Source organism: Notolepis coatsorum, assembly GCF_963971535.1.
Source record: "Notolepis coatsorum genome assembly, chromosome: 10".
Classification (NCBI taxonomy): Eukaryota; Metazoa; Chordata; class Actinopteri; order Aulopiformes; family Paralepididae; genus Notolepis; species Notolepis coatsorum.
The window spans coordinates 36,299,184-36,326,758 of record NC_140174.1 but is presented as its reverse complement, the minus strand read 5'-3'; the positions used below and the strand labels follow the sequence as shown (position 1 = coordinate 36,326,758).

Genomic DNA, 27,575 nt, shown 5'->3' with positions numbered 1-27,575 from the left:
CCATGGGTACAGATAATTGTTAACCAAAGATTACATAATGGCGGAGTAATGTAAACAGAGAACACATGCCAAGTCAATGTTCTCACTGTGCTGGGTGGAAGGCTCCTCTCTTTCTCTCTCTCTCTTTTTCTCTCTCTCTTCTCTCTTCTATCTCTCTCTCTCCTCTCTCTATCTCCCTCTCTCTCCTCTCTTTTTTTCTCTCTCTCTCTCTCTCTCTCTCTCTCTCTCTCTCTCTCTCTCTCTCTCTCTCTCTCTCTCTCTCTCTCTCTCTCTCTCTCTCTCTCTCTCTCTCTCTCTCTCTCTCTCCACACACACTCGCCCTGCTCTGAGGTAATGCACCCAAAGTCACTGGGTAGACCTCGCTGTGTTTGTGTGTGAGTTGTTAAATCTCCGTTAGGGCTGGGCGTGCGATATGGCCATATCACACTATTTGTTGTAGTGTTTTTTGGGGGGTTAGATTTGACGGCATTTGAAATGATGCTTTCGACAGCACTTCATTTTCCAGTACAAATTACAAAGTGATATTTCTTTATGTTGTAAATAATACAGTTACAGGTGTTTAATTAAAATGTTCAATTTTCTTTAGCTTTTTTAATACTGCTGCAAGGAATAATTCTTTGATTCATATAGTTTACTATTATGTATATATATCATGGACGACGGCATAGTAAAAATCCATCCCTTTGCATGGACGGTATACCTTCATATTCTGTACAACTCCCAGCGCTAGTGTACGAGCGTGCCTTTGCACGTGTGTGTGTGTGTGTGTGTGTGTGTGTGTGTGTGTGTGCGTGTGCGTGCTCTGTGCGTGCGTCTCCGCGTCTATCCGTCTCTCTCTCTGCGTCTTGTGTTGGAGAAGAAGGCATCCAGCGGCTTTGCCTTCACCTCTGTTCAGTTTTGGCCCCGGAGGTGCTTTAAAACGCGGCCAGACAACAAGCCCCTCTGAGTCCCCCTCTCAGAGGCGTGTCATCCCCGCTGTGCAGGCGGTGTCGGGCCGGACCGCCAGGGCTTGTTACGGGTGTCACCGGGGCTGAGAGCGATGTCATTCTTTGAGCTCTCAGAGGTGCTTGTCACCTGCCAAATCAATATGTCTTCCTCGAGCTGCTGTGCACACAGACACACACACACACACACACACACACACACACACACACACACACACACACACACACACACACACACTGACACACACGCACACACACACACACACACACACATACACACACGCACACACACGCACACACACACACACACACATACACACACACACACACACACACACACACACACACTGACACACACGCACATGCACACGCACACACACACACACACACATACGCACACACACAGTGTAGCGTGCATGCTAACCTGCAGTGTCCTGGTGGTGATGGGATAGGAGAGAGTTGGTCTATAACAGCAGTCTTTTGTCTCTGTTCCAGAGCGCTCCAGTTTAATGGCTGACAGATAGAGACCACAGAGGGACAGTCACCATGAACTCCATTCCGTCGATGGACAGACACATACAGCAGACTAACGACCGTCTGCTATGTATCAAACAGGTGAGTCTGCCGATTGTTTTGGTTGGTTAATATAAAAAGTATATATCAGTGTTTCCCCTAGAGGTTTCTCCAGGCCTGGTGGTACGCACTGAACACAACCCCCTAAACATACGAGGCACATGGGCACACCGGTGCACTCGGCTTCAGTCAGATGCTGCAGCAGACGGCCTGCAATTTATATTTGCGTTCAAAATATTGTTCGCTCTTATATACAGACTAAGTAAACGCAAGGGATGAGGATGACCTATTAATAAGCTGCATTCATTGCATATAAATAAGCTGTGTAAACCTATGACCTTTGCAAAACATTAGCACGTCATGAACACAGTGTCCATGATTCATTGCTGCACTTCATCTTCCTTGGCTTGGAGAGACATTTCACCATCATGGCACGTGCTCTCCTTGCAGCCCCGTTCCCGAGGTCCGTTTTCACCTACCAAAAGTGAAGATTTGTCTTTATATTACATATAATTAGTCAATTATGAACCATTATGTGAATATATATTTTTCTCTTAACCTGCTGTATAACTTAGTTTCGGTTTTGCCATCCGTTTCTGATGCATTATCACAAGAATAATCAAAGGAGGCTTATTCAATTCATTAATATTGCTGATATTAATATTTCAGCTAATATTGCTGAATGATGATAATGCATTTAGCATATCTATTACCTGAGGGAGGAGACAGACAACTGTTGACAAGGAATGTAAGCCGTTCAGCGTTCACCTTAAATCGCTACTCGGAGACATTCATGCACTCTTTTTGTGCTCATCTTCCCCTTCATAGCTAGAGTGACAGTTTTCTTTAATAGGGGTGTCTGTGGATGAACTGTGGTAGGGTTAATTATTATCATTAATTTGGGTAACTCTAATATAAAAGAGGAATGTCAGCTGTCAGTACATTGTTGTTACACATAGCCAGACCTCTCTCCACGTCCACGCTAGTTAGTGCCTGTGCGGCACAGGAGAGATTACGACCAGAGTTATTAGTTATACAACATTAACACTAACATTGAAAACGATGCACGGAGGGTTGGAGCAAATGCTTTGTCTGAAGGTGCTTCCTTTGCTGCGCAAAATACTGCAGGTCAGTGATTCCCGCTGCATGTTAATACTTTGGGTATAATGGCTTCCCCCAAAGTGTAATATATATATTGGTCTGAGCAACAGGCTTTGGTAGTTGAGTTGAGTAGACTTTTTGGCTCAATGCAGCGCAGGGGGGGGGGGGGGGGTCATTGAACTGTCATTTTGTAGGATGCAGTGGCATTCGCATCGTGTTGAGTTTCCCAGGCAACGACACAGAGGTTTACTCATGTTTCGGAACAGCGCTGCACAGACGCTTCCAAACACAAGTGATTATTGGATATTATTGGGCATTATTTTTGCCATTAAAAATATATTTATTTGGCCTGGCAGGGGTTCTCGTTGGCCTGGCGGGAAAATGACAGGGGAGACACTGTATATTGTGTATATATGGAGTTGGAGTTTAGTACCTTATTATACTGTGTGGAGTTGGTGTGGCTGCAGCGACACATCCTCTATCTCCACTGAATTCCAACCCACACATCAGACCAAAACAAAACACGTGAGCCAAAACCAAGTGCAATACCAAGCAGGGCTCTTTTGCCTAGAGGTCACTGTTGGACGGCATTGCAGAGTCTACGCGTCAGGCACACGCCAGCGTTATGGGAAATTCACTTACAGTCTTCCCCATAGTCAGACAATTTGATTACTAAGTACTAACCGATTTCCTCTCTGTGCGTGCGAGAGGTCCCGCCGGCACGTTAGCCTAGCTTAGCACAACGAGGAGAGGAGAGGAGCGGCAAGCCTAACGTTGGCCAACTGACGCCTCTCCTGGAGTTTTAAAAGAACACGTTAACATTTTGGGAAATAGATACCAGTTTCCTCTCTGTGCGTTCAGTAGAAAGCTATCTGGCTGCACGTTAGCCAGATAGCTTTCTACTGAACGCACAGAGAGGAAACTGGCATCTATCTTCTTGTCTCTCTCGGAAGAAGACGTTAAGCTAATTTCCCAAAATGTTAACGTGTTCCTTTAAGCTAGGCTAGCCGCTGCTCCCCCAAGGATGGTAAAGCAAATTTCCCATAATGTTGCCGTGTTGATTTTAAATACTTTTTAAACTGTTGTTTGACTGGAAATAGCCTAAGACAGATATTTCTTGCACTGTGAAAAGAACCAGAACTTGTTATATAATAATAATATAATAATGCAGGACCTCTTTATGGGGTCTTTATTCGGCATGCAACGAACTGGACATGCAATTGGAGCGGCACACACACACCGGGATACACACATGCATTGTCTTTTTCTCAGTTGCCGATGCGATTGAGTCTCTGCACTTGACCCATCCCGTCGTCCTTCCCCCCATGGGCAGCCGGGAGCAGATAGGGTGTCAACGTGAGCCGCGCCCCGGGGACCAATCCATGCGCTCCTGTCCGTCTTCGTCAAGGACGCCACAGTGTTAGCGATCTGTTGTTGTGCATGTTTTTCCATTGGGTTTATCTTATCGGGGGGGAAACCCTTGCGAGCACGGGGAGAACATGCAAACTCCACACAGAAAGGCCCGGGAGATACCCCACCTGGGTACCTGTCATCATGGAAACCTGGTCCCCAAGCGGGAATCGAACCCTGGACCTTCTTGCTGTGAGGCGACAGTGTTAACCACTACACCACCGTGCCGCTCACTTGTTCTCCAGGGAGATGCACTTGTTCACACACCCTCACCCTCACACACACACACACGCGCGCGCGCGCATGCACACACATACGCAAGCGAGAGCGCATATTATGCACACACATACGCAAGCGAGAGCGCATATTATGCACACACTGACACACAAACACAAAATAACCACACACACACTCCAGTCCTCTCTCAGCTGGCTGCTATAGATGGTAATCTGCTGGGCCTTTGTATCAGGACTGTATTGGGGCTCAGGTTACTGACCACTGGGTCAGAGAGGAGGCAGCAGCCTGGTGTCTCCCCTCTCATTCCACCACTAGTCACTCCCCTCTCACCATTTCATTACAGCGCTGGTTCTCAGACTCTACGGTTTGTGCCCCCCCCCCACCCGCCCGTAGGATGATGAAACTTTGAGACCAAATTATTATTCTTTTTATTATAATTTTTATTATCGACTCTTTTCAGTCTATGAAACATTATGATCACGTTCTTGTGTTTTCATGTGAACCCTACCGCAACATCTTGTCTGTGACCCCCTTGGGGGGGGCTTCCTGACCTCCAGGTTGAGAACGACAGATTGACTTGACTGTACCACAGGATGAATGCTTTTAAGTGGGCCGATTATACGACTTGCATAACCCCGGGCTATAGGCTAGCCCCTTTGATCTCTCACTCTGACTGATGGCCTGCTTGTTGTTGCTCTGTGTCACGTTTAGTTTTTTACTATCACCCCCTGAAAAGAACAGCGGTGAGAGGCTTTGTAGAGAGTGTATTGCGGGGGTGGGGGAGGGGTCTTAGCGTGTTAGCACATAATTTGAACAACACGCCAATGTGCGTCACCCCCTCCCAGTGGGGGAGTTCCGTGGGGTTGACGTCGAGAGTGAGAGACTGAGAGAGAGAGAGAGAAGTGGTCCTGGGATACGAAAGGAGAGCGAGGGCTGTTGTTGTTGTTGTTGAGGAGGTGTACTATGGGAAGTCTGTGTCGAGGAAGGCTTTGATCTTCTTCAGGTAATTAAAGCACACTCATTTCCTATGTCTCTCGCCATCTCTCTCAACCACGCCCCCCCTCTCTCTCTCTGTCTCTCTCCGTCTTCACAATTGGATATTGGATATTCAGTATCCACCCCTTCGCTTCATTTCATATTCACTGCATGATTAGGCTACATTGTTTTTTTTATGGCTAAACGAATGACAGATTAGCCTATTGTGTGAAAGTGTCACAGAGAAACTGCAAAAAAAAGGGGGAGCGGGCTTGGGGGATTTGCATCTGTCCAATGCGGACAGTGCAAACAATTCTCATGTCTGGGTGTCGGGGTCAAATGTATTAACCCCTCAAAAATGTAAACAAACATCTCCTGACGCTCGGCGGCTCGGGGAAGGAGCTCATTGGGTAAACATGCCAATTAGAGGGGATCCGTGGCGTATACAAGAGGGCCTCCGGTTCATCTAATAAACGGCTGAGCGGCGGGTCATTTCAAACCGACCAGTGAGAGCCAGCGCCCCGCTAATAAGAGGCGGCTTTGTGCCGCAGACAATCAGGGTCTGGAAGGCCTGTATAATAAATACCATTTACGTCCTGCCAATTAGAGCTGCAGTGAGCCCATTCAGCCAGCCTTCCATTCTCCTCCGTGCGCACAAAGATGATCATCAGGGGGGGATCGGAACAATTAACTCACTATCTCCCCCACCCCGCTCGCCCATTGTCAAATATCCGAGTCATTGAAATAATTAAGGAAATATTGTAAACTAATCCAGCTGTTTGCTTTAATTGAAAGTGTGTTGAAACTGGCATCTTGGAAGAGGCAACATGGATGCAGTTGGAGCAGGAATATAAATGAAGCATCTTCCATTGTGTTGTTTTGCTAGTGAGATGCCACACCGTCTGCCTGAATGGTCCCAGCCCAGTGTAGTGGACAGGGGACCAAATGGAATGGTCCCAGCCCAGTATAGTGGACATGGGAACAAACGGAATGGTCCCAGCCAGTATAGCAGACATGGGAACAAACTGATTGGTCCCAGCCAGTATAGCAGACAGGGGAACAAACAGAATGGTCCCAGCCAGTATAGCAGACAGGGGAACAAACAGAATGGTCCCAGCCAGTATAGCAGACAGGGGAACAAACAGAATGGTCCCAGCCAGTACAGCAGACAGAGGAACAAACAGAATGGTCCCAGCCAGTATAGCAGACAGAGGAACAAACGGAATGGTCCCAGCCAGTATAGCAGACATGGGAACAAACTGATTGGTCCCAGCCAGTATAGCAGACAGGGGAACAAACAGAATGGTCCCAGCCAGTATAGCAGACAGGGGAACAAACAGAATGGTCCCAGCCAGTATAGCAGACAGAGGAACAAAGAGAATGGTCCCAGCCAGTATAGCAGACAGAGGAACAAACAGAATGGTCCCAGCCAGTATAGCAGACAGGGGAACAAACAGAATGGTCCCAGCCAGTATAGCAGACAGAGGAACAAACAGAATGGTCCCAGCCAGTATAGCAGACAGAGGAACAAACAGAATGGTCCCAGCCAGTATAGCAGACAGAGGAACAAACAGAATGGTCCCAGCCAGTATAGCAGACAGGGGAACAAACAGAATGGTCCCAGCCAGTATAGCAGACAGGGGAACAAACAGAATGGTCCCAGCCAGTATAGCAGACAGAGGAACAAACAGAATGGTCCCAGCCAGTATAGCAGACAGGGGAACAAACAGATTTTGTTGCTTCAAATGATGAATTACTGACGAGCGCGATGATAAACTGTTGGAAATTGGAATCGGTTGGTGCGATGCTGTGATTGAATCAAGAGGTTAAGAGTCAAATCATTAGAAGCGGTAGCTTTCAAATGAGCGTCTTGTAAGATTATATTAATGCAATTCATAAACAATAGCAACCCATATAACTGAACCGTTTACGAACCACTGAAATCATAAGGGTCTTTCCTCATCTAAACACAACATCTGATTAATAAACCTGAGCATTTTGATGTTTCAATGAATGGTGTCCTAATGTACCAAACAGACAGAAAATAAAGCCCAAACTAAAATAAAGAAAATGGATTGTTCCCACAAATCAGTTTAATGTGACGCAAAGTATTAACAACATCAATGAGAGAGAATTCTTCATCTTGTTTTTTGTTTCACAATGACAAATGACTCACACTATGCTAGTATTCTAAAGCATGTGTGGAATAGGAATAACCAGGATGCCTGCTTTTTTTGTTGTTTATAGACAAACAGATTAACAGATTAAGAAAAGCTGCAGCAGCTACAACATATGGGCTTTAACACCACAGTCCTCAACACAGATGATCATAAATTCAAGAGCCAGTCCCTGCATCATTTATGATTTCATAAGATTTTGTGAAAATCTATATGATCTTTTCTATAATAAATACATACTGTGTTAAGAAATGTGGTCATTTGGAACACTAGGGGTATAACAATTCAACGATAAGTGTAATATATACTAATGTGACTGAACTGATTCAGTCGCCAATAACTGAATGCATCTAATTCGAATCTTTGACCAAGTTAACAATTAATTTGTAAATTAATTATACGGATCAACATGCATATTTCATTTGTATTCTAATTTTACCAATCAATGCCGTTTGAATTCTGTTCTTCTCACCCCTATTAAACACAATCAGTAAGTGTAACATATCAGTGAATTATTTTGGTTAAATTCTCTATCAAGAGCAGCTAATATTGATATAAAACAAATCATTCCCTATGTTTCCCTAAGATATTTCAGCAAATATGTTCCGCCTTTAAATGACCATACCAGTCTCTCATCTTTAAAGGACCATACCAGTCTCATCTTTAAAGGACCATACCAGTCTCTAATTTTTACAGGACCGTACCAGTCTCTCGTCTTTAACTCATTCACGGCCAGCCATTTTATCCATCCTTGTACTCAATGGGCCACGCTTTAAAAGATAGGGATTTTCACTGTGCGTCGCTGTGTTTGCAGGGCTATATCTATATTCTATATTATAGCTATGGAGACAATACTATGGCTCATTTGACAGTAACTATCGCTTGTCCAACATGTAAAAAAAATTATACATTTATTCATGTATACGTTTGCGTGTTATACCGTGGTGAATATTGTATAGTTTCAGAGTGATCCTGGCTAATTCCTGGTAACTACGTTATGGAGCGATATGTGAATTTTGCTAAAGGCGTTCACGTTGCTCGTCTGGACACATTACTATTTCCAAATCAAAGGTATATAATAGGTATTATGTTTCATCATGAATGCATCAAAGGGGGGGGGGCGGGGTCGATTTTTGATGCTCTGATCGCCAGCAACAGCATTAGTTTTGAATACTACATACATAGGATCAAGGTGGAATTGACGTCAGTCCTTACTCCTTACTTTTGATCGGGGTTATTCCAAAAAGAATATTCCAATTGTCTGATCGCGATTTCCAGTATTGATGTCCATCGGGTCCCTGACATGAAGTGGCACAAGATATGCCTCAAGTGTGCTGAACGCGTTTCAAAGTGCTCGGATGAAGCGATTTACTTAGCTTGGTCTAAATTCTCCGCCCGGACGACATTAGATGTGACACACAGTGTGAAATAAGGTTTCAAAGGGTGGGCGATACTGCCACCTAGCAGGATTCAGCCGGTATTGCACTCTCGGGGTCTCAGAATGAGTTCCAATGGTAACACCAAGGTCCGTAATGAATAAAAAAAATAAATAAAAGAAAAAATTACAAAACCCCGACTATACTCTGGTATGGCGCTCAACCGCTGGCGAGATAACCCGGGTATGGCACTGAATGAGTTAAAGGACCATACCAGTCTCATCTTTACAGGACCATACCAGTCTCATCTTTACAGGACCATACCAGTCTCTCATCTTTACAGGACCGTACCAGTCTCATCTTTACAGGACCATACCAGTCTCATCTTTACAGGACCATACCAGTCTCATCTTTACAGGACCATACCAGTCTCTCATCTTTACATGACCGTACCAGTCTCATCTTTAAAGGACCATACCAGTCTCTCATCTTTACAGGACCATACCAGTCTCTCATCTTTACAGGACCATACCAGTCTCTCATCTTTACAGGACCATACCAGTCTCTCATCTTTACAGGACCATACCAATCTCATCTTTAAAGGACCATACCAGTCTCTCATCTTTAAAGGACCATACCAGTCTCATCTTTACAGGACCGTACCAGTCTCTCATCTTTACAGGACCATACCAGTCTCATCTTTAAAGGACCATACCAGTCTCATCTTTACAGGACCGTACCAGTCTCATCTTTACAGGACCATACCAGTCTCATCTTTACAGGACCATACCAGTCTCTCATCTTTACAGGACCATACCAGTCTCATCTTTACAGGACCATACCAGTCGCTCATCTTTACAGGACCATACCAGTCTCTCGTCTTTACAGGACCATACCAGTCTCATCTTTACAGGACCATACCAGTCTCATCTTTACAGGACCATACCAGTCTCTCATCTTTAAAGGACCATACCAGTCTCATCTTTACAGGACCATACCAGTCTCATCTTTACAGGACCATACCAGTCTCTCATCTTTACAGGACCATACCAGTCTCTCATCTTTACAGGACCATACCAGTCTCTCATCTTTACAGGACCATACCAGTCTCGTCTTTACAGGACCATACCAGTCTCATCTTTACAGGACCATACCAGTCTCATCTTTACAGGACCATACCAGTCTCTCATCTTTACAGGACCATACCAGTCTCTCATCTTTAAAGGACCATACCAGTCTCATCTTTACAGGACCATACCAGTCTCGTCTTTACAGGACCATACCAGTCTCATCTTTACAGGACCATACCAGTCTCATCTTTAAAGGACCATACCAGTCTCTCATCTTTACAGGACCATACCAGTCTCTCATCTTTAAAGGACCATACCAGTCTCATCTTTACAGGACCATACCAGTCTCATCTTTACAGGACTATACCAGTCTCATCTTTACAGGACCATACCAGTCTCATCTTTACAGGACCATACCAGTCTCTCATCTTTACAGGACCATACCAGTCTCATCTTTACAGGACCATACCAGTCTCATCTTTACAGGACCATGCCAGTCTCATATTTACAGGACCATACCAGTCTCATCTTTACAGGACCATACCAGTCTCATCTTTAAAGGACCATACCAGTCTCATCTTTAAAGGACCATACCAGTCTCATCTTTAAAGGACCATACCAGTCTCTCATCTTTACAGGACCATACCAGTCTCATCTTTACAGGACCATACCAATCTCATCTTTACAGGACCATACCAGTCTCATCTTTACAGGACCATACCAGTCTCATCTTTACAGGACCATACCAGTCTCATCTTTACAGGACCGTACCAGTCTCATATTTAAAGGACCATACCAGTCTCATCTTTACAGGACCATACCAGTCTCATCTTTAAAGGACCATACCAGTCTCTCGTCTTTAAAGGACCATACCAGTCTCATCTTTAAAGGACTATACCAATCTCATCTTTAACACTTTCCGTGCCGGCCGTGTTTTCCTTTTTACCCCCTTGAATGCCGACACCCACTTCAATGATATAGCACTCGCATTTGTGAACGCATAATCTATGTCTTAAATTATGGCTATGTGTCTAATCTGGCCGTCGCTTATCAATAACTTGTTTGCAGTCAACATTGTGGAAACGGATTGTTTTTTAATCGGTTCATTTCCGTTTTATACCATTTTGAAAATTGCTCGTTTTTTTTAAGTTTCAGGAAAATATAAAGATTCTATGATAATCGCCCTTTACTGGAATATTCTGGAATACACAAAAAACGTTGTAATTTTTCGGCCTATTTATGAATCGTTTTCAAATAAACGCTAGATTATCGATAGTATATGTGTACTTATGCACGCTAGAGAAGCGAGCTGAAAATCGAATCTCTCATTTCCTGATCAGCACACACACACACGCACACACACACACACATAGGGCAAACGTTGATATCTTTGTGAAAGAAATCTGATTATCCTAAGACTGGTAAAATTGATTCCTTACCTCAGATCAGATGTTCTCCAAAAAGATTATTCCAATTCCTGATCGCCATTCCAAATATCGATTGTGTTTATTGATCCAACGTTGCGTACTGGAAATATGTATTCCACGCTGTTCTGATGGTCCACAATGAGTCCGATAGGCTCGGGTTACTTGCCTGAGAAGTAAAATGTGGATTCCGGATTTTTCTTTTCTCAACCATTTTCATTGAGTCCATTCCAATGCATGCATTACCATCCGGGAGACGATAGGGGGCGGTATTTTCCCAATGGAGCTCAGAGAGAGTTTACAGCACTAACGTGAGACTAGATTGATGAAATATGAATTCAAATCGCTAATAAAAAAACAAACGACATATCGCGTCGTTGGCAATGAACGGTCGGCATGAACAAACGACATACAGCGTTGTTGGCATTGAAAGTGTTAAAGGACCATACCAGTATCTCGTCTTTAAAGGACCATACCAGTCTCTCGTCTTTAATGGACCATACTAGTCTCATCTTTAAAGGACAATATTAGTCTCACATTTTTAATGGACCATACTAGTCATCTTTAAAGGACAATATTAGTCTCACATTTTTAAAGGACAATACCAGTCTCATCTTTAAAGGACAATACCAGTCTCTCATCTTTAAAGGACCGTACCAGTCTCATCTTTAACACTTTCAGTGCCCACGACGTGATACGACGTTTTATCAGCCCAATGCCTGAATGCCCACGACGACAATTATCGTTTTATCTTTTTATTAGCGATCTGAATTCATATTTCATCAACCGAGTCTCCCGTTGGTACACCAGCCCCATCAGCAGCTCAGAATGGAAAAAAGCGCCCCCTATCGTCTATCCCTGAAAACTGCACGTCAGTCGCTTAGACTGACCTGGGATCAGTGATATGTAGAGGCGGGGCCAGCTGGCTCCCTGAGCTGGCAAGCCGTCTGCTCAACATGGAAGTGATCGCAGGACGGGAATCAGCCTGGAATATATATTCACAGTAGCCAATCGATAGTAGACAGTAGTGATCGATTTTTGGAATGGCGATCAGGAATTGGAATGATCTTTTTGGAGAACATCTGATCTGAGGTAAGGAATCTATTTGACCAGTCTTGGGATAATCAGAGTTGTATTCGCTGAGATCTCAGCGTTTGCCCTATGTGTGTGTGTGTTCGCGATCGCTTTGAGGAAATCAGAGAAGCAATTTTCAGCTTGCGGCCCCAGCGTGCATACGTACACATATACTATCGATAATCTAGCGTTTATTTGAAAACGATTAATAAATAGGCCGAAAAATGACAACATTTTTGTGTATTCTAGAATATTCCAGTAAACGTCTTTTTATCATAGAACATTTATATTTTCCTTGAAAACGAGGGCTTTTCAAAATTCTATAAAACGAAAATGAACCGATAAAAAAACAATCCGCTTCGACAATGTTGACTGGAAAACTAGTCATTGATAAGCGACGGGCAGATTAGACACATAATTTAAAACATAGATTAGGCGTTATTAACGCTAACATTGAAGTGGATGGTGGGCATTCAACCGGTAAATCAAGATTAAGCTTGGGCTCTGAAAGTGTTAATGGACCATACCAGTGTCATCTTTAATGGACCATAGCAGTCTCATCTTTAATGGACCATACCATTCCCTCATCTTTAAAGGACCATACCAGTCTCTAATTTTTAAAGGACCATACCAGTCTCTCATCTTTAACACTTTGGGAGCCAGCCGTGTTTTCCTTTTTACCCCCTTGAATGCCCACATCCACTCCAATGTTAACGTTAATATCGCCTAATCTATGTTTTAAATTATGGCTATGTGTCTAATCTGCTTGTCGCTTATTGTTGAAGTGCCACAAACAACTAGTGACACTTTTTATTATGACATCCTGTTCTCCCTGTCACTTGTAAGATATAAAGGATTAAGCATATGTTTATTATATATACCGGTATCTGTTTTAAATCTACGCATATGTTAAGAGATGACTTAAGCGTCAGTAATTATGAAGAATGTCTTTGTATTCTTCCTCCTACTTGTGTAAAACTGTAAGAACTATAACTATAGACTCTAATCTATAGAGCTCAGCTCGGTGAAGGCTGGCTGTTCGCGTGTCACTCGGGGGGCGTGCTTCAGCGGCCAATCAGAGGAACCCGGAAACCGAACAGCGTTGTTGTAGAAGGCATAGACGCGGGGAGGACAGAGGATTATCGTGTGTGTCTTTTAAAGAGACACACACACATTACGCTGATCTCAGTGTAACAGTCTGTAAAATGATAAAACAACACAGATCCATAATGACATGATAATATATTCCACGACAGGTGCCACGCCCCTTTGCCCAGATAACCCCTTGAGTGCCAGCGCTTTAGTCAATGGGAGGTCGGGGATATTTGCGAACGCTTAAACTATATCTTAAATGATGGCTATGGGTCTAAAACACCCCTCACTTATCAATGACTTGCTTGCAGTAAACATGTACGAAACGGATTGTTTTTTCATTGGTACATTTCCGTTTTATTCCATTTTGAATACGAGTATAGTTTCTGAGAGTTCTAGTAATTTCAGAGAAATTCCGCAATAATAGCCCTTTAGTGGAATACACAAAACACGTTGTAATTTTTTGGCTGATTTATGAATCGTTTTCAAATAAACGCTAGATCAGGGGTCAGCAACCTTTTTGACATGGAGTGCCTGTTTGAAATATAGTTGTAACTAGTGTGCCTCAACAATATTCCATGCATCGTAATTTTTTTTTCTCATAATTAGGTCTCTTTAATGATAATTTTTACATTATTATATCATTATTGTTATTAGTGTGGGTGACCTGGCGAAGCCAGGTTGCCACCCACACTATAGTAATCTATACTATTTTTATTTTTATTATTATTCCACCGATTTTGCAAACACTACTCTTGCCAGAGCGTTCGCGCCCCATACACGTGAAAGGTATCAAAACGACCGGCTTGCCTATGGCAACACCGCTATTCGAACTCGGAAAGTTTCACCGCACCATTGTACTCAGTAGGGATATCCTCTTTCATTGGTCGATGTTGACCACCTTTCATTGGTTGAATGAATGAAAACTTTATTTAACAGATTGCAGAATGGGTACAATACAGTACGGCTCAATACATACAATTGTTAAGGGGATGCAGACCTGAGAAAGACGTTTGTCTTGTTTCCATCAGGGTCCCCCATTTTCAATTCATATAGAATAGAAAATATGATGTTGACCACTCCCCCGATCATTAGACCACGCCCCCTTAGACCACACCCCCTTAGTGTATCTCTTGTGTAATAGTGTGTAATAGTGTAATAGTGTGATAGTGTGTAATAGTGTAATAGGGTAATAGTGTGTAATAGTGTAATAGTGTATTAGTGTATTAGTGTGTAATAGTGTAATAGTGTGTAATAGTGGGTAATGGTGTAATAGAGTGTAATGGTGTAATAGTGTGTAATAGTGTAATAGTGTAGTGTAATAGTGTAATAGTGTGTAATAGTGTGTAATGGTGTAATAGTGTGTAATAGTGTGTAATAGTGTAATAGTGTGTAATAGTGTAATAGTGTGTAATAGTGTAATAGTGTAATAGTGTGTAATAGTGTGTAATTGTGTAATAGTGTGTAATTGTGTAATAGAGTGTAATAGAGTGTAATAGTGTGTAATAGTGTAAGTGGGTAATGGTGTAATAGTGTGTAATAGTGTAATAGTGTGTAATAGTGTGTAATAGTGTAATAGTGTGTAAGTGTAATAGTGTGTAATAGTGTAATAGTGTGTAATAGTGTAATAGTGTGCTATGCGACTTGCGGGTTGTGTCATTGCACTCAGTAGGGATATCCTCTTTCATTGGTCTATGTTGACCACTCCCCCGATCCTTAGGCCGCGCCCCCTTTTTGTATCCTTTGAACCGTTTGTCATAGAGACTCGTGAGAGACCCTCTCCCGTTGGCCGGCGGTGCACAGGCATCACCCACACTTTCACAATTTCCCCCGCGCGGAATTGTCTAGTTGTTATTATTAACAATATTATTATGATGGTTGTATCAACCCTAAATCTGAGTTGGGGGGGGGGGGGAATGCAATGCAGACAAACAGCTGCATACAGTGTGACCATTTCACTCACATTTGCCCATTCATTTTTGGAGACATCACACACCATCGGTGTGTGTACTGTACGTGTGTTGTCATAGCTCCACCTACAGGCCTAATGGAGAACACCAGGAGAACACCAGGATGTGAATGGAGGGTGAATGTGAGGTATATCGTGTAAATAAGTTTTGATTGATCGCAAGACTACACTGTAAAATAATTATAATAAGTTACCAGAACTTTAAAATATTGAGTTCAGTTACTGTGCATTAAGGTTTTCAGTTTTCAATCCATAATAAGTTAACAGAAAAATAAGTACACAACCACATTATTTCAACCTAATAAAACTATGTTTATTGTCATTGTTTTAAGAACACAAGTTGACTTGGTAATACTCACATTTTGAGTAAAAAAAAATGGCTTTTAACATGTGCAATGTTCAATGAAATAGAAAAATAAATAATACAATTTGTTGATTAATCCCACTGGTCACAATGGTGACCGTAATAATGTTTTTGTTATAAGGCTCTGCAAATGTTACTGAATGATGTAGCAATGTATTTCCAGCTAAATTGAAATAATAAACAAATAAAGGGTCTCAATTAAATATGTGGTAGTGAAAAGAACCTGTGGGAGAATTTCAACAAGATAAATGCGACAACAGTGCAAAATATTTCACTATAATATTTCAAAAAAAAAGTTTTTTTCTTTTTTTTTGATTTTTTATAATGCTGCCCCCACGCGTGCCTATGGTTGCCTAACCCTGCGCTAGATTATCGATAGTATATGTGTACTTATGCACGCTAGAGAAGCGGCCATCTATTATCCATGACCTGGTCAGCGCTAAAGTCATACACGCACACACACACACGTTGTGATCGCTATGAAAAAAACATCTGATTAACCCAATACTGGTAGTCCTTACCTCACATCAGATCAAAAAGATTAATCCAATTCCTGATCGCCATTCCAAATATTGATCGCGTTTATTGATCCAACGTTATAGTCCGAAACACATAATCGAAGCTGCTCCCAGCCTCGCCAGTGAATGTGGTAACATGACACTGCTTGCCAGAGATGGGAAAACCCTGGACCGGAGTTTTTCTCTGATGCACATGGCCACTCAATCCAATCTGTAACTGAGGGGTACAATTCCCTGACTGTATTACTAGATATGATACTTACTACCACTACCTTTGTACTTAATATTCGGCCACCCAGTACACGGCATAAATATATTATCATAAACACTCTCACGTAGATGAAACGGATCCAACACAAATGTACGAAGTCGAAGTATGCGTTTATTACTACACAGCAATGGTGTGTAGAGCAAGCACTTAATCACTTAATTACATTTATGAATTGAAATAGTATGCACTTTTATGGCAAAGAGTATTCGTCGGTATATCAATAGAGAATGTCCAATCTCTGATGGCGCAGGTGGTAAATATACGACCTGGAATAGTTAAGGAATAACAGCAATGATACTTTAATGATTATATACTAGATACACTAAGGGGGGGTTAATCCGGTCGCTTGTAAGCCGACAGGAGTAGGAGGGGGGGGGGGGGTAGAATCCGGCTGCCTCGTCCGGCCAAGGGTATCCCAGGTGAACCCACTGTAGTGCCGTTCAATGCGCCGGCGATCCTTGGACCACAGATGAAAGCAGGTGGACTCTTTGTGGGCCGGTTCTCTCCGGTCCACGGGGGAGAGACGTGAAGCGACCTCGTCTTGCAGAGCGTCTCCTCACCTTGCGTCCTCTCCAGGGGGGGGGGTTCCAACACACGGCAGTGTCGGGGGTCTTTATCCATGGAATAATCAAAGTATACAAAGCATAATCCGTGCCTGGGAAGGCGGGCTGTCGTCGGTAGAATAATCCGGTATACAGGTCCACTCGCTCGTCGGCTCTGGGGCTCCTCGGGTGCAGCTTCACATGGGGTCAACCACCCTGGGTAAGCAGCCAGTTCTCTGCCCGAAACGATGGGGTACTGACTACGGTAGTATTCTCACCGCACGAAGCACTATATATTAACAGACTATTATTAGCTTAATAGACTACGTCCAACTCGACGATATAGTGCCAAATATGACTATTCAAATATTAATATACACGATGTCTCAATACCGATGGTAGGCGAACTTGGCCTTACTCCCACACGTGGCGTCGCGGGGAGGCTTTACGTCTGTGACTCTATTGGAGGGTAAGAAACTGGACTGAAAAGGAAGTCCTACTTTAGTAGCGCAGTATATATACGCACTATGAACAAATAGTCCCATTAGTGGTGCGGTAGCCAGATTCCTACGCGGAACTAGGACTTGTTCGTACATGTGGAGCGGTACGTTTGAACTGGGTCTGAGGGGTATGGCAGCCTGGCACCAAGGTCTCGACCAATAGTAGAATGGAGACTATTATGGGATGTTCAGTAGGCTAGAATGGATATTCAATGCATATTGTACAAGGAATATACAAGGGATATCAGGGAATATTAGAGAATATACAAATACAATTAAATATATATATATAAATAAATATATGTATTCGGTTTAATCTGGCCCTTCACAACAGCCACCCCCTGAATAGGTCCCAGACCTAATCAGTTAAACAGAGACAGATTAATCGCGTTGTCTATTTACACATAAGGGTTTGCTGTAGGGGTCAGTCAACTTCACAAAGTCATAGGGTTGTAGGGTCATGGTCATCATCGATTGTGTCTGGGAGTCGAGGCAGTTCTATGAGCCTCGCCACGGGACGGGTGTAAGTGCGACCCTGGACGAGCACTTCAGCTGCTCGGACCTTGCCGTCGGCACCGGTGATCACTTTGCTTACGCGGCCGGCCGGCCACATAGCTCTGGGCAGTGATTGATCAATAATCATGACGACTGTTCCTTCTGTCAAATTGTCTCTCTCCTTTACCCACTTCTGGCGGGTCTGTAGAGACGGTAGGTAGTGCAGTAGGAAACTGTTCCAAAACTTATCGGCTAATACTTGGCTGTACCTCCACATTCGTCGGCCGTTCGCTTCTTCAGGCCGGTACATTGTCTGGGGTAATGCAGGATCTAGCCGCCCCATCAGGAGTGTGTTGGGGGTAACTGGGTCGATATCCGCCACATCACTGGAGACATATCCGAGGGGCTTCGAGTTAAGTACTCCCTCAATCTCCGTGAGGACTGTCATTAGGACTTCTTCCGCCACAGTCTGGGCCCCAAGTACTGCGTACAGGGCTGTCTTTATGGAGCGCACTTCTCGTTCCCAAGTGCCACCGAAGTGGGGTGCGTTTGGGGGGTTGAATTGGAAATCAACCTGTGCTGGAGCGAGGTGGGTCTTAAGTTCTGGGCAGGGGAGGAAACTAACTTTTTGGCTTACCAGCCAACTGGCGAGTATCTGATTTTTTTTACCAGCCAAACAGATTTTTTACCAGACAAAAAAAATCGCTAATTGTGATAATTACTTCTTTGTATGTCAAGCCGCGTCAATGTTGTGTATGCATCTGGGTAGGCACACTGTGCCTTTAAGACAGCACGGTGGTCTTACGACAGTGCTGTGAAGTACCGTCAAGTGTTGTGGTAACGTCAGTTGGGTTGGTGTGCTGTTGTGCACAGTGCACTGGTTGAGCTAGCCCCTTTCGTGACTGCGATGTGCAAGCCAGGGGCTTTTGAGCATGAAATAAAATGTCTAACCTTACGTCGTAGTCCGGTGCTTTTTTGGAAACATTATAGTCATAACAGATACACCTAGCTGGCTGCTTTGAGCACACGGGGCTAACGTTAGCTAGCAAGCAGCTATAGCTAAAACGCTAACTAGAAGCTAACCACTGTATACAGTTCCAGTAGACTAACATTACACCTCTGTGATTTAAATGTGTCCTTAGTAACTTATACTCGAGGGTTGTACTAGGGTTGGATGCAGTTCCCCGTTGGTCAGTCTGTCTGTTTTCCATCTTCTGCTGTGTTTAACGTTATCTGTTTGAGAGTGCTCCTGATGGCTAGCCTAGTACCGCGGGACTTTTATTATTATATGTCCGCGGGTTGGCCAGTACTGCGCAAACGTTTATTAAACATTATATGTACGCGGGTGGTCTTGTGCAGTGCTCTCGTGGCACTGTCAACTAAAGCGAACACTCAGAAGACGCGCACCGTTTGCCAGTGCAGTGATTGCAGAATGTTTTTTTTTTTTGTATACTCGCCAGCAGGGGAGGAAACTAACTTCTTGGCTTACCAGCCAACTGGCGGGTATCTGATTTTTTTTACCAGCCAAACGTAAAAAATACCAGCATTTGGCCAGTAAAGTGGCCTAATTTCCTCCCCTGGTTCTGGGCCCATAGCTTGGAAGCTCTCTCTCAGCTCTCTTTCGCCGCCTTTGAAGTTTGTCCCATGATCGGACAATAGGGTAGACGGTCTTCCTTTCCGTGATGTGAATCTACGGAAGGCCATAAGGAATGAGTCTGTGCTCATGGTCGGGAGAAGCTCGATGTGTATCGCTCTGGTTGTCATGCATTTGAATACAATACCCCACCGCTTCTCGGTTCCTCTTCCTTTCTTTATGTGCAGCGGGCCAAAGCAGTCCATACCCGTTGAGTGGAATGGCTTGTCACCGATTCGGAGGCGACATGGAGGAAGGTCAGCCATCCTTGGTATGCTGGGCTGCGCGCGCCACTTGCGGCAGTCTAGACATGTTCGCTGGAAGCGTCGTACCGCCTCTCTTCCTTGTAGGATCCAGTAACGACGTCTGATTTCCGCGAAGACTCTTTCTGCTCCTGCGTGATGTACATCCTCATCGTATTTCTTTATAATCAGCTCTGTGACCTTGTGTCGGCTGTTCAATACGATCGGGTATTTAATGTCATCCGGTAGATTGGGGGCTCTGCGTAGGCGACCACCCACTCTGATGAGGGTATGAGCGTCGCTCTCGGGGGCCAGATGAATTCATCTGCTGTCGGATGGGACGGGCTTTCCTCCCTGTAGACAGGCCAATTCATCGGGGAACGAGTCTCTCTGGGCTCGCTGCAGTAGAAGCAATTCTGCTTCCTCGTAGTTAGCTGCTGACATATCAGCGGGGGACTTGCACTCCGGGTGGTACCGCAGGAATGTTCTTTGTTGTGCACTCTCTATGGACGTGCAATCGTCTATGTTAGGGTCGGTGGAGGCTACGGTGCTCAATCCACAGAACACAGACTTCTTATTTTCCACCTCCTCTGGACTTGCTTCCCTCGGGATAGGCATGGGCCACTGTCCTTCCGGGAGTCTTAGGAATGCGGGGCCGTCACTGTAGACATTGCGACGGGTGAGGTCATCCAGGGGCATCCCCCGGGTGATGACGTCAGCTGGGTTCTGTTTTGTATCAACGTAGCGCCACTCTGTTTCTCCGGTTAACTCTTCGGTTAAGTCTTGAATCTCGGTGACTCTGACTCCCACGAAGACTTTGTACTTGCATGAGTCCGATTTGATCCAGGCGAGTACCGTCGTGGAATCTGACCACAGGATTGTTCTAGACACCGGTATGGTGAGCTCACGTTGGATGAGCGTGGCTAGGTGCGCTCCGGCTAGGGCTGCGCAGAGCTCTAGACGTGGGATAGATTGTTGCTTGCGTGGGGCTATTCTCGAGCGGGCGAGGACAAATGCTGTGTAGATCTCTCCCCCCTGGTCTTGGGCCCGTAAGTAGGCTACTGATCCGTATGCGACCTCTGAGGCGTCACTGAAGACGTGTAAGTCCATTTTACATGTCTCTGGCCTCACCGTGGGTGGGAAGTAGCTTCGGCGCATATTAACGCCTGGGAGTGAGTGGAGCTCCATCTCCCACTCTCTCCAGGTGGATGCAAGGTGTGCGGGAATGGGGTCGTCCCAGCCCTGGTCCTTGTCCCACAATGCTCGTACAATCATTTTTGCCCTGGTGGTGTACGGTAGAATACATCCTAGCGGGTCATATTGTCGGGCGAGTGTTGTGTACACACTCCGTCTGGTGGTCGGCGCCGCCGCCGGCCTTCCCTGCTCCGTAGTCAGGGGCTTGTGTCTGTAGTGAAGCGAATCTGTTTTGAATCGCCACACCAATCCCAGGGTCATCTCCTGGGCTTCTCCCGGGATTGTAGCCATCCAGGTCTCGCTGCTGGCTGCCTTGTCCTCGGAGGAGAGGCTGCGCAGTACTTGCGGATCGCTGCTGGCCCACTGCCTGAGATCAAAGCCGCCTTTGATCAATGAGGCGCGGAGTTTAATCAGGAGAGCCTCGGCTTCTTCTTGGGTTGAAAGGCTTTGTAGACAGTTGTCTACGTAGAAGCTGTTCTTTACGCTGTGTCGGACCTCTTCGTCCGCTGCTGGGTCCTCTGCTACATGTTTCTGTAGTGCAAATGTAGCACAGCAGGGGCTGCACGTCGTTCCGAAGGGGAGGACTTCCCATTGGTAGATGGCTGGGTGCTCATCTCCTGGCTTCTCTCTCCATAGGAACCGTAACAGGGGCTTGTCCGCCTCTACTAATCTCACCTGCAGGAACATTCCTTTAATGTTTCAAGTTTCAAGTTTCTTTAATAGTTGTCATACAGAAGTACAGAATACTTTTGTACAAAATGCTTCTTACTGTTGCGCTCCAGAGACTGTGCATGACAAGATAAGTATGAAATAAAAACATAGTAAAAATAGTAAAAATTAGAAGTAAAAAAAGAGGTCACAGTGTTCAGTTTAGACATATGTACAATGTTCGTAGACGTAGTTACCATACAATATACAATACTGTGCAGTGTACTAATAATGTCCCCGCTGATGGCCACCTTTTCCTGGCGGAAGCGGAGTAGAACGCCGAGTAGGGAGGGGCCGAGTGTGGGACCGGGCAGTAACTCTTTATTCAGATTTTGGGATCCGATCTGGTAGCTGCAGTTAAATACTATGCGGTCTTTACCGTTGTGATGGACCTTGTGGTGGGGCACGTACCACGATTCAGTGGTCTGGTCAGCCTCTTTAATGTCCATCTTTGTGACGTGTCCCGCTGTGATGAGCTTCTCAATCTCAGCGCGGTATACACTCTCTTGGGCGGGGTTCTTGGCTAAGCGCCGCTCCGTGTTCAGCAGGTACCGTTCTGTGGCATCTGTCTTGGCGTGGAAAGTAGGCATTCCTTCTCGCCGCAGGAGTGGCGTGGCGTATCTCAACACGCCGTTGACCGGGACTCTCTTGGTCCCTGTCTCGAGGAGGTGAATGGCGTAAATGTCATCTTTAGAGCGAATGTCTTTCTTTCCGTTCTTAAAGGGCATTTGTTCCAAGGTCCATAGCCGCTCTACGTGTTGCAGGAGTGCGGTTTCTCCCTCTGTGACTCGGGAGTGGAGACATCTAGTGGCTGTACTTCGGTTGAGAGATTTGGCGAGCGGGCCTTGGAGAGTCCATCCCAAACGGGTCTCGACTGCTGCAGGACAGCCTCGGGGTCCGGTATGAACCCGGTCTATCGGGACAATGAGGTCTGCATGGTCGGAGCCTATCAACAGGGTCGGCATAGCATTGTCTATGAGCGGGATCGGTAACTTGCGCAGATGTGCATATTTCTCCATCAGCTTGGCGACGGGGTATGTGTACCGCGACAGTCCTATTTCTTGGCTGGTGAAAGCATCTGCAATCTGGTACCGTCGCTCAGGCTGGCCGCTTGCTGCGATAGAGAATGAGACATTCTCGCCCTTTATCGTCTTCAAATCTCGTCTTATTGTCCGAATTGTCATTTGGGTTTCGCTTCCCCGCAGCCCTAGCTGGGCCGCAGCGGAGGCGAGTAGCAGGGTCTTCTCTGACCCGTCATCGAGGACGGCGTAAGTGTCCAGGACTTTATTCTGGTAGCTTAGTGTCACACGCACTACTTTTAGGAGTACTCGGGCTCCACTGCTGCTGGCGGGATCGATGTACATGACGCTCGCTTTGCGGCTGGATGGTGCGGGTGGAGGGCGCCGTCTGTTACTGTCGTGAAGTATGTCCAGATGGGCTCCATCGCACTTGGTGCACCTTTTCTTTAAGCGGCATTCGGCTGCCATGTGTGAGCGCGCACAGCGAAAACAGCGCTTGTTGGACTTTATCCATTGACTTGCTTCCTCCGCGTTCAGCTTGGGGAAGGAGTCACATTGCGCTAGCCAGTGTTCTTTCTCACAGTAGGGGCACACTATCTTCCACTTCTCCGTTCTGGAGGGGGTACTGTGGCTCCTGCTGCTCGGTACTGACTCCGATTGGTGCATCACAGTCACCGATCTTCTTCCATCATTTAGTCGTCTGGTTCCTTCTCTGGAGCCAGGGGTGCTCCGTCCGAATGTATCTAGCCGTAGGCTGCTGACTTCTCTCGCCAGGAAGTCTGCTAGATCGAGGAGGTTCGGTTCGGGGCCATTCAGGTCTCTGTGGTCCCTCTGCCGCCTAAAGCGCTCCTGACGAGCGGGCGGCAGCTTCTCCAGAATCCTTTCCACATTTGAGTTGGCGTAAAGTTCATGCCTCCCCTTCTCTCTTTGCGCTCCCAACATCCCTACCAGGGACTGCACTCTGATGGACAGGTCGTCCAGTGCTCGATTGTCTATTGCTGGGGGTAAGCGGTCGATGTGTCGGATCTCCTGGATCACGTAATCCCATATGCGCCCATACCTCTGGTCCAATGCTACCAGCGCTGCTGTGTATGGGGTGGTGGAAGTCGTGTAGGCGAGCGCTATATTATGTGCGCGGGGCACCTTTAAGTGCTTCAGTAGGATGGCGTATTTGTGGCGTTCATCCAATACATCCACCAACATGGTCTCCAGACACATGCGGAGTTCTGTATACTGGGCCCGGTTCTCTTGGGTGAAGTCGGGTACCATAGGCGTGCCAATGTATGACGCTGACTGTGGATACATCGGCGAGCGTTGGGGGAGAGGCCTCCTAGGCGAGTCTCCTCCCGCTCCTTGGTATGGGCTGGTACCGGCAGTGTACCATGGCCCGCTTGTCCAGGTGCTGTTCCTCGGTGCGGGTCGTGCGTCGTGCTCACCCGTGTATAGAGTCGGGGGTCTGTAGCGCAGCTCCGCGGGGGTATAGCCTGGGCTGTACCGGACCTCCTGGTCCGGTAGAGTACTGTGCTGTCTTCGGGCGTGGTTCTCCTCCTCTTCCTCTTCGTCTTCAGTTAGGTCATCCAGTGCTTGTAGTCTCTGGTTTAGCCTCTCCACAGGATATGCTGCTCCTTCCCGGTTGCTAGGTCTCGCTTGGACCGGTGGGGGGAGGTGGTCTGTGGGGGGTATAGACCTCGTCTGTTGGTCAAGTTCAGGGTTGTTTACTCGGCTAGGGGATGCCGCCCTGGAGGTGTGTCTAGACGAGTTCCTGGAGCCTCTGGCGGAGGGAGAGGGTGTTGTCCGTCTGATCAGCTGTTCTATTAGTTGCGACTGCTGTCTGTCGCGCGCTGCGTCCCGTTGAGCACCGGCTCGTTCTCGGGCCACATTCTCTTCCATCTGAATGCGTCTTATTTCTAGACGTATCTGCTCGTGTTCGCTTCGCTGCTGGATCTGCAGTCGGTCGCGTTCAGCAGCGGCGTTCAGGCTGATGAGGAAGGCCTGCTGTAGGGTCCTCTCTGCCTCGCTGGGAGAAGGCGGTTGTATAGGGGAGCCTTCCCTCGGGGTACTCCTTGCGGAGCCTTGGAGCTCTATCTCCACGGTGCTCTCCCCGTCTTCTTCCGTGCCGAGTTCTCTCTCGGTAGCGTTGTATTCCTCCCGGGACTCATCGGGGACTACTTCTTCAGTACTGGCGGGGTGTGAAGTCATGTCTGGTTCCCACTGGTCCCCACCGTGAACTTGGTCAGTTACATTAGAGCCCGTAGGGGCCTCTATGGTCGGGGTAGTCTGGGCGTTGGGGTTAGACATACTTTTACTTTCTAGTTTTACCGCGTTTACTGTTAGTAGAAGACTAGGTTGTTGACTGACAGCGTAAGCCTCTAAGTACTGAGGGAGCCGTCGTTCGCGCTGCGGGCGTTGGTTAGGAGGATCGTTTCGTGGAGTGTTCATCATAGGCCATTTCAATATTAATAACACTATATTAATATTACACTAATTACCCTCCGGCTCGAAGGACCAATTGTAACTGAGGGGTACAATTCCCTGACTGTATTACTAGATATGATACTTACTACCACTACCTTTGTACTTAATATTCGGCCACCCAGTACACGGCATAAATATATTATCATAAACACTCTCACGTAGATGAAACGGATCCAACACAAATGTACGAAGTCGAAGTATGCGTTTATTACTACACAGCAATGGTGTGTAGAGCAAGCACTTAATCACTTAATTACATTTATGAATTGAAATAGTATGCACTTTTATGGCAAAGAGTATTCGTCGGTATATCAATAGAGAATGTCCAATCTCTGATGGCGCAGGTGGTAAATATACGACCTGGAATAGTTAAGGAATAACAGCAATGATACTTTAATGATTATATACTAGATACACTAAGGGGGGGTTAATCCGGTCGCTTGTAAGCCGACAGGAGTAGGAGGGGGGGGGGGGGGTAGAATCCGGCTGCCTCGTCCGGCCAAGGGTATCCCAGGTGAACCCACTGTAGTGCCGTTCAATGCGCCGGCGATCCTTGGACCACAGATGAAAGCAGGTGGACTCTTTGTGGGCCGGCTCTCTCCGGTCCACGGGGGAGAGACGTGAAGCGACCTCGTCTTGCAGAGCGTCTCCTCACCTTGCGTCCTCTCCAGGGGGGGGGGTTCCAACACACGGCAGTGTCGGGGGTCTTTATCCATGGAATAATCAAAGTATACAAAGCATAATCCGTGCCTGGGAAGGTGGGCTGTCGTCGGTAGAATAATCCGGTATACAGGTCCACTCGCTCGTCGGCTCTGGGGCTCCTCGGGTGCAGCTTCACATGGGGTCAACCACCCTGGGTAAGCAGCCAGTTCTCTGCCCGAAACGATGGGGTACTGACTACGGTAGTATTCTCACCGCACGAAGCACTATATATTAACAGACTATTATTAGCTTAATAGACTACGTCCAACTCGACGATATAGTGCCAAATATGACTATTCAAATATTAATATACACAATGTCTCAATACCGATGGTAGGCGAACTTGGCCTTACTCCCACACGTGGCGTCGCGGGGAGGCTTTACGTCTGTGACTCTATTGGAGGGTAAGAAACTGGACTGAAAAGGAAGTCCTACTTTAGTAGCGCAGTATATATACGCACTATGAACAAATAGTCCCATTAGTGGTGCGGTAGCCAGATTCCTACGCGGAACTAGGACTTGTTCGTACATGTGGAGCGGTACGTTTGAACTGGGTCTGAGGGGTATGGCAGCCTGGCACCAAGGTCTCGACCAATAGTAGAATGGAGACTATTATGGGATGTTCAGTAGGCTAGAATGGATATTCAATGCATATTGTACAAGGAATATACAAGGGATATCAGGGAATATTAGAGAATATACAAATACAATTAAATATATATATATAAATAAATATATGTATTCGGTTTAATCTGGCCCTTCACAACACAATCCAATGATGTGCATTACCATCCGGGAGACGATAGGCGGCGGTATTTGCCCTTTTCGAGCTCAGAGCCATTCCCAATGATAACGTCCGGCTGGATGGATGAAAAATGAATGGATATCGCTAATAAAAGAAATAGCGATTAAATAACGAGAAATCTCGTCATTGGAACTCAACGCATGGCGAGTTAGGACGAGAAATCTCGTCGTTGGCACTCAAAGTGTTAAAGGACCATACTAGTCTCTCGTCTTTAAAGGACCATACCAGTCTCTCGTCTTTTAAAGACCATACCAGTCTAATGTTGACTTCTCGCTAGGGGTGGATGATCTTGGTACCAGTTAAAGATTCGTCATGACATGGATATTCCCAGGGAGATTGTGGAGATCATGATATATTTTTGCACAATCTGGGTTTAATTTCTATTCATGACTTCTTCACTATTAGTTGCTCTTGTGTTTAAGCTCAAATGTTTTGTAACACTTAAAATTGTTTCCCGGTCTATACTAAAGGTTGCAAATGTTGTACTGTAATGTTACCGGTTGGTTTGCACTGTTCAGGAACTAGCAAAAGAGTCATAGAAAAGCAAATTGATTATTGTGATACATAATCTTTAAAATGTGTAGAAATATCATCAATATAATATTTTGACCCCTACTTCTCTCCATTATTGGAGATCGTCCCCCTAAACGCCATTCGCACAGCCATTGACGTGGAAAAGGGGGTG

The 27,575-nt window shown here is 45.8% G+C and overlaps 1 protein-coding gene across 1 annotated transcript in view; it reads left to right on the top strand.

The window, feature by feature from the left end:
* The window catches only part of LOC311236008 (zinc finger MIZ domain-containing protein 1-like), a 167,215-nt gene that overhangs the window by 80,280 nt on the left and 59,360 nt on the right, over positions 1–27,575 (top strand). Inside the window, exon 2 of the mRNA XM_084323577.1 lies at positions 1,440–1,559. Within this exon, the coding sequence (XP_084179703.1) occupies positions 1,491–1,559 (69 nt within the window). The 5' untranslated portion in view covers positions 1,440–1,490. The remainder of the gene's footprint in view (positions 1–1,439; positions 1,560–27,575) is intronic.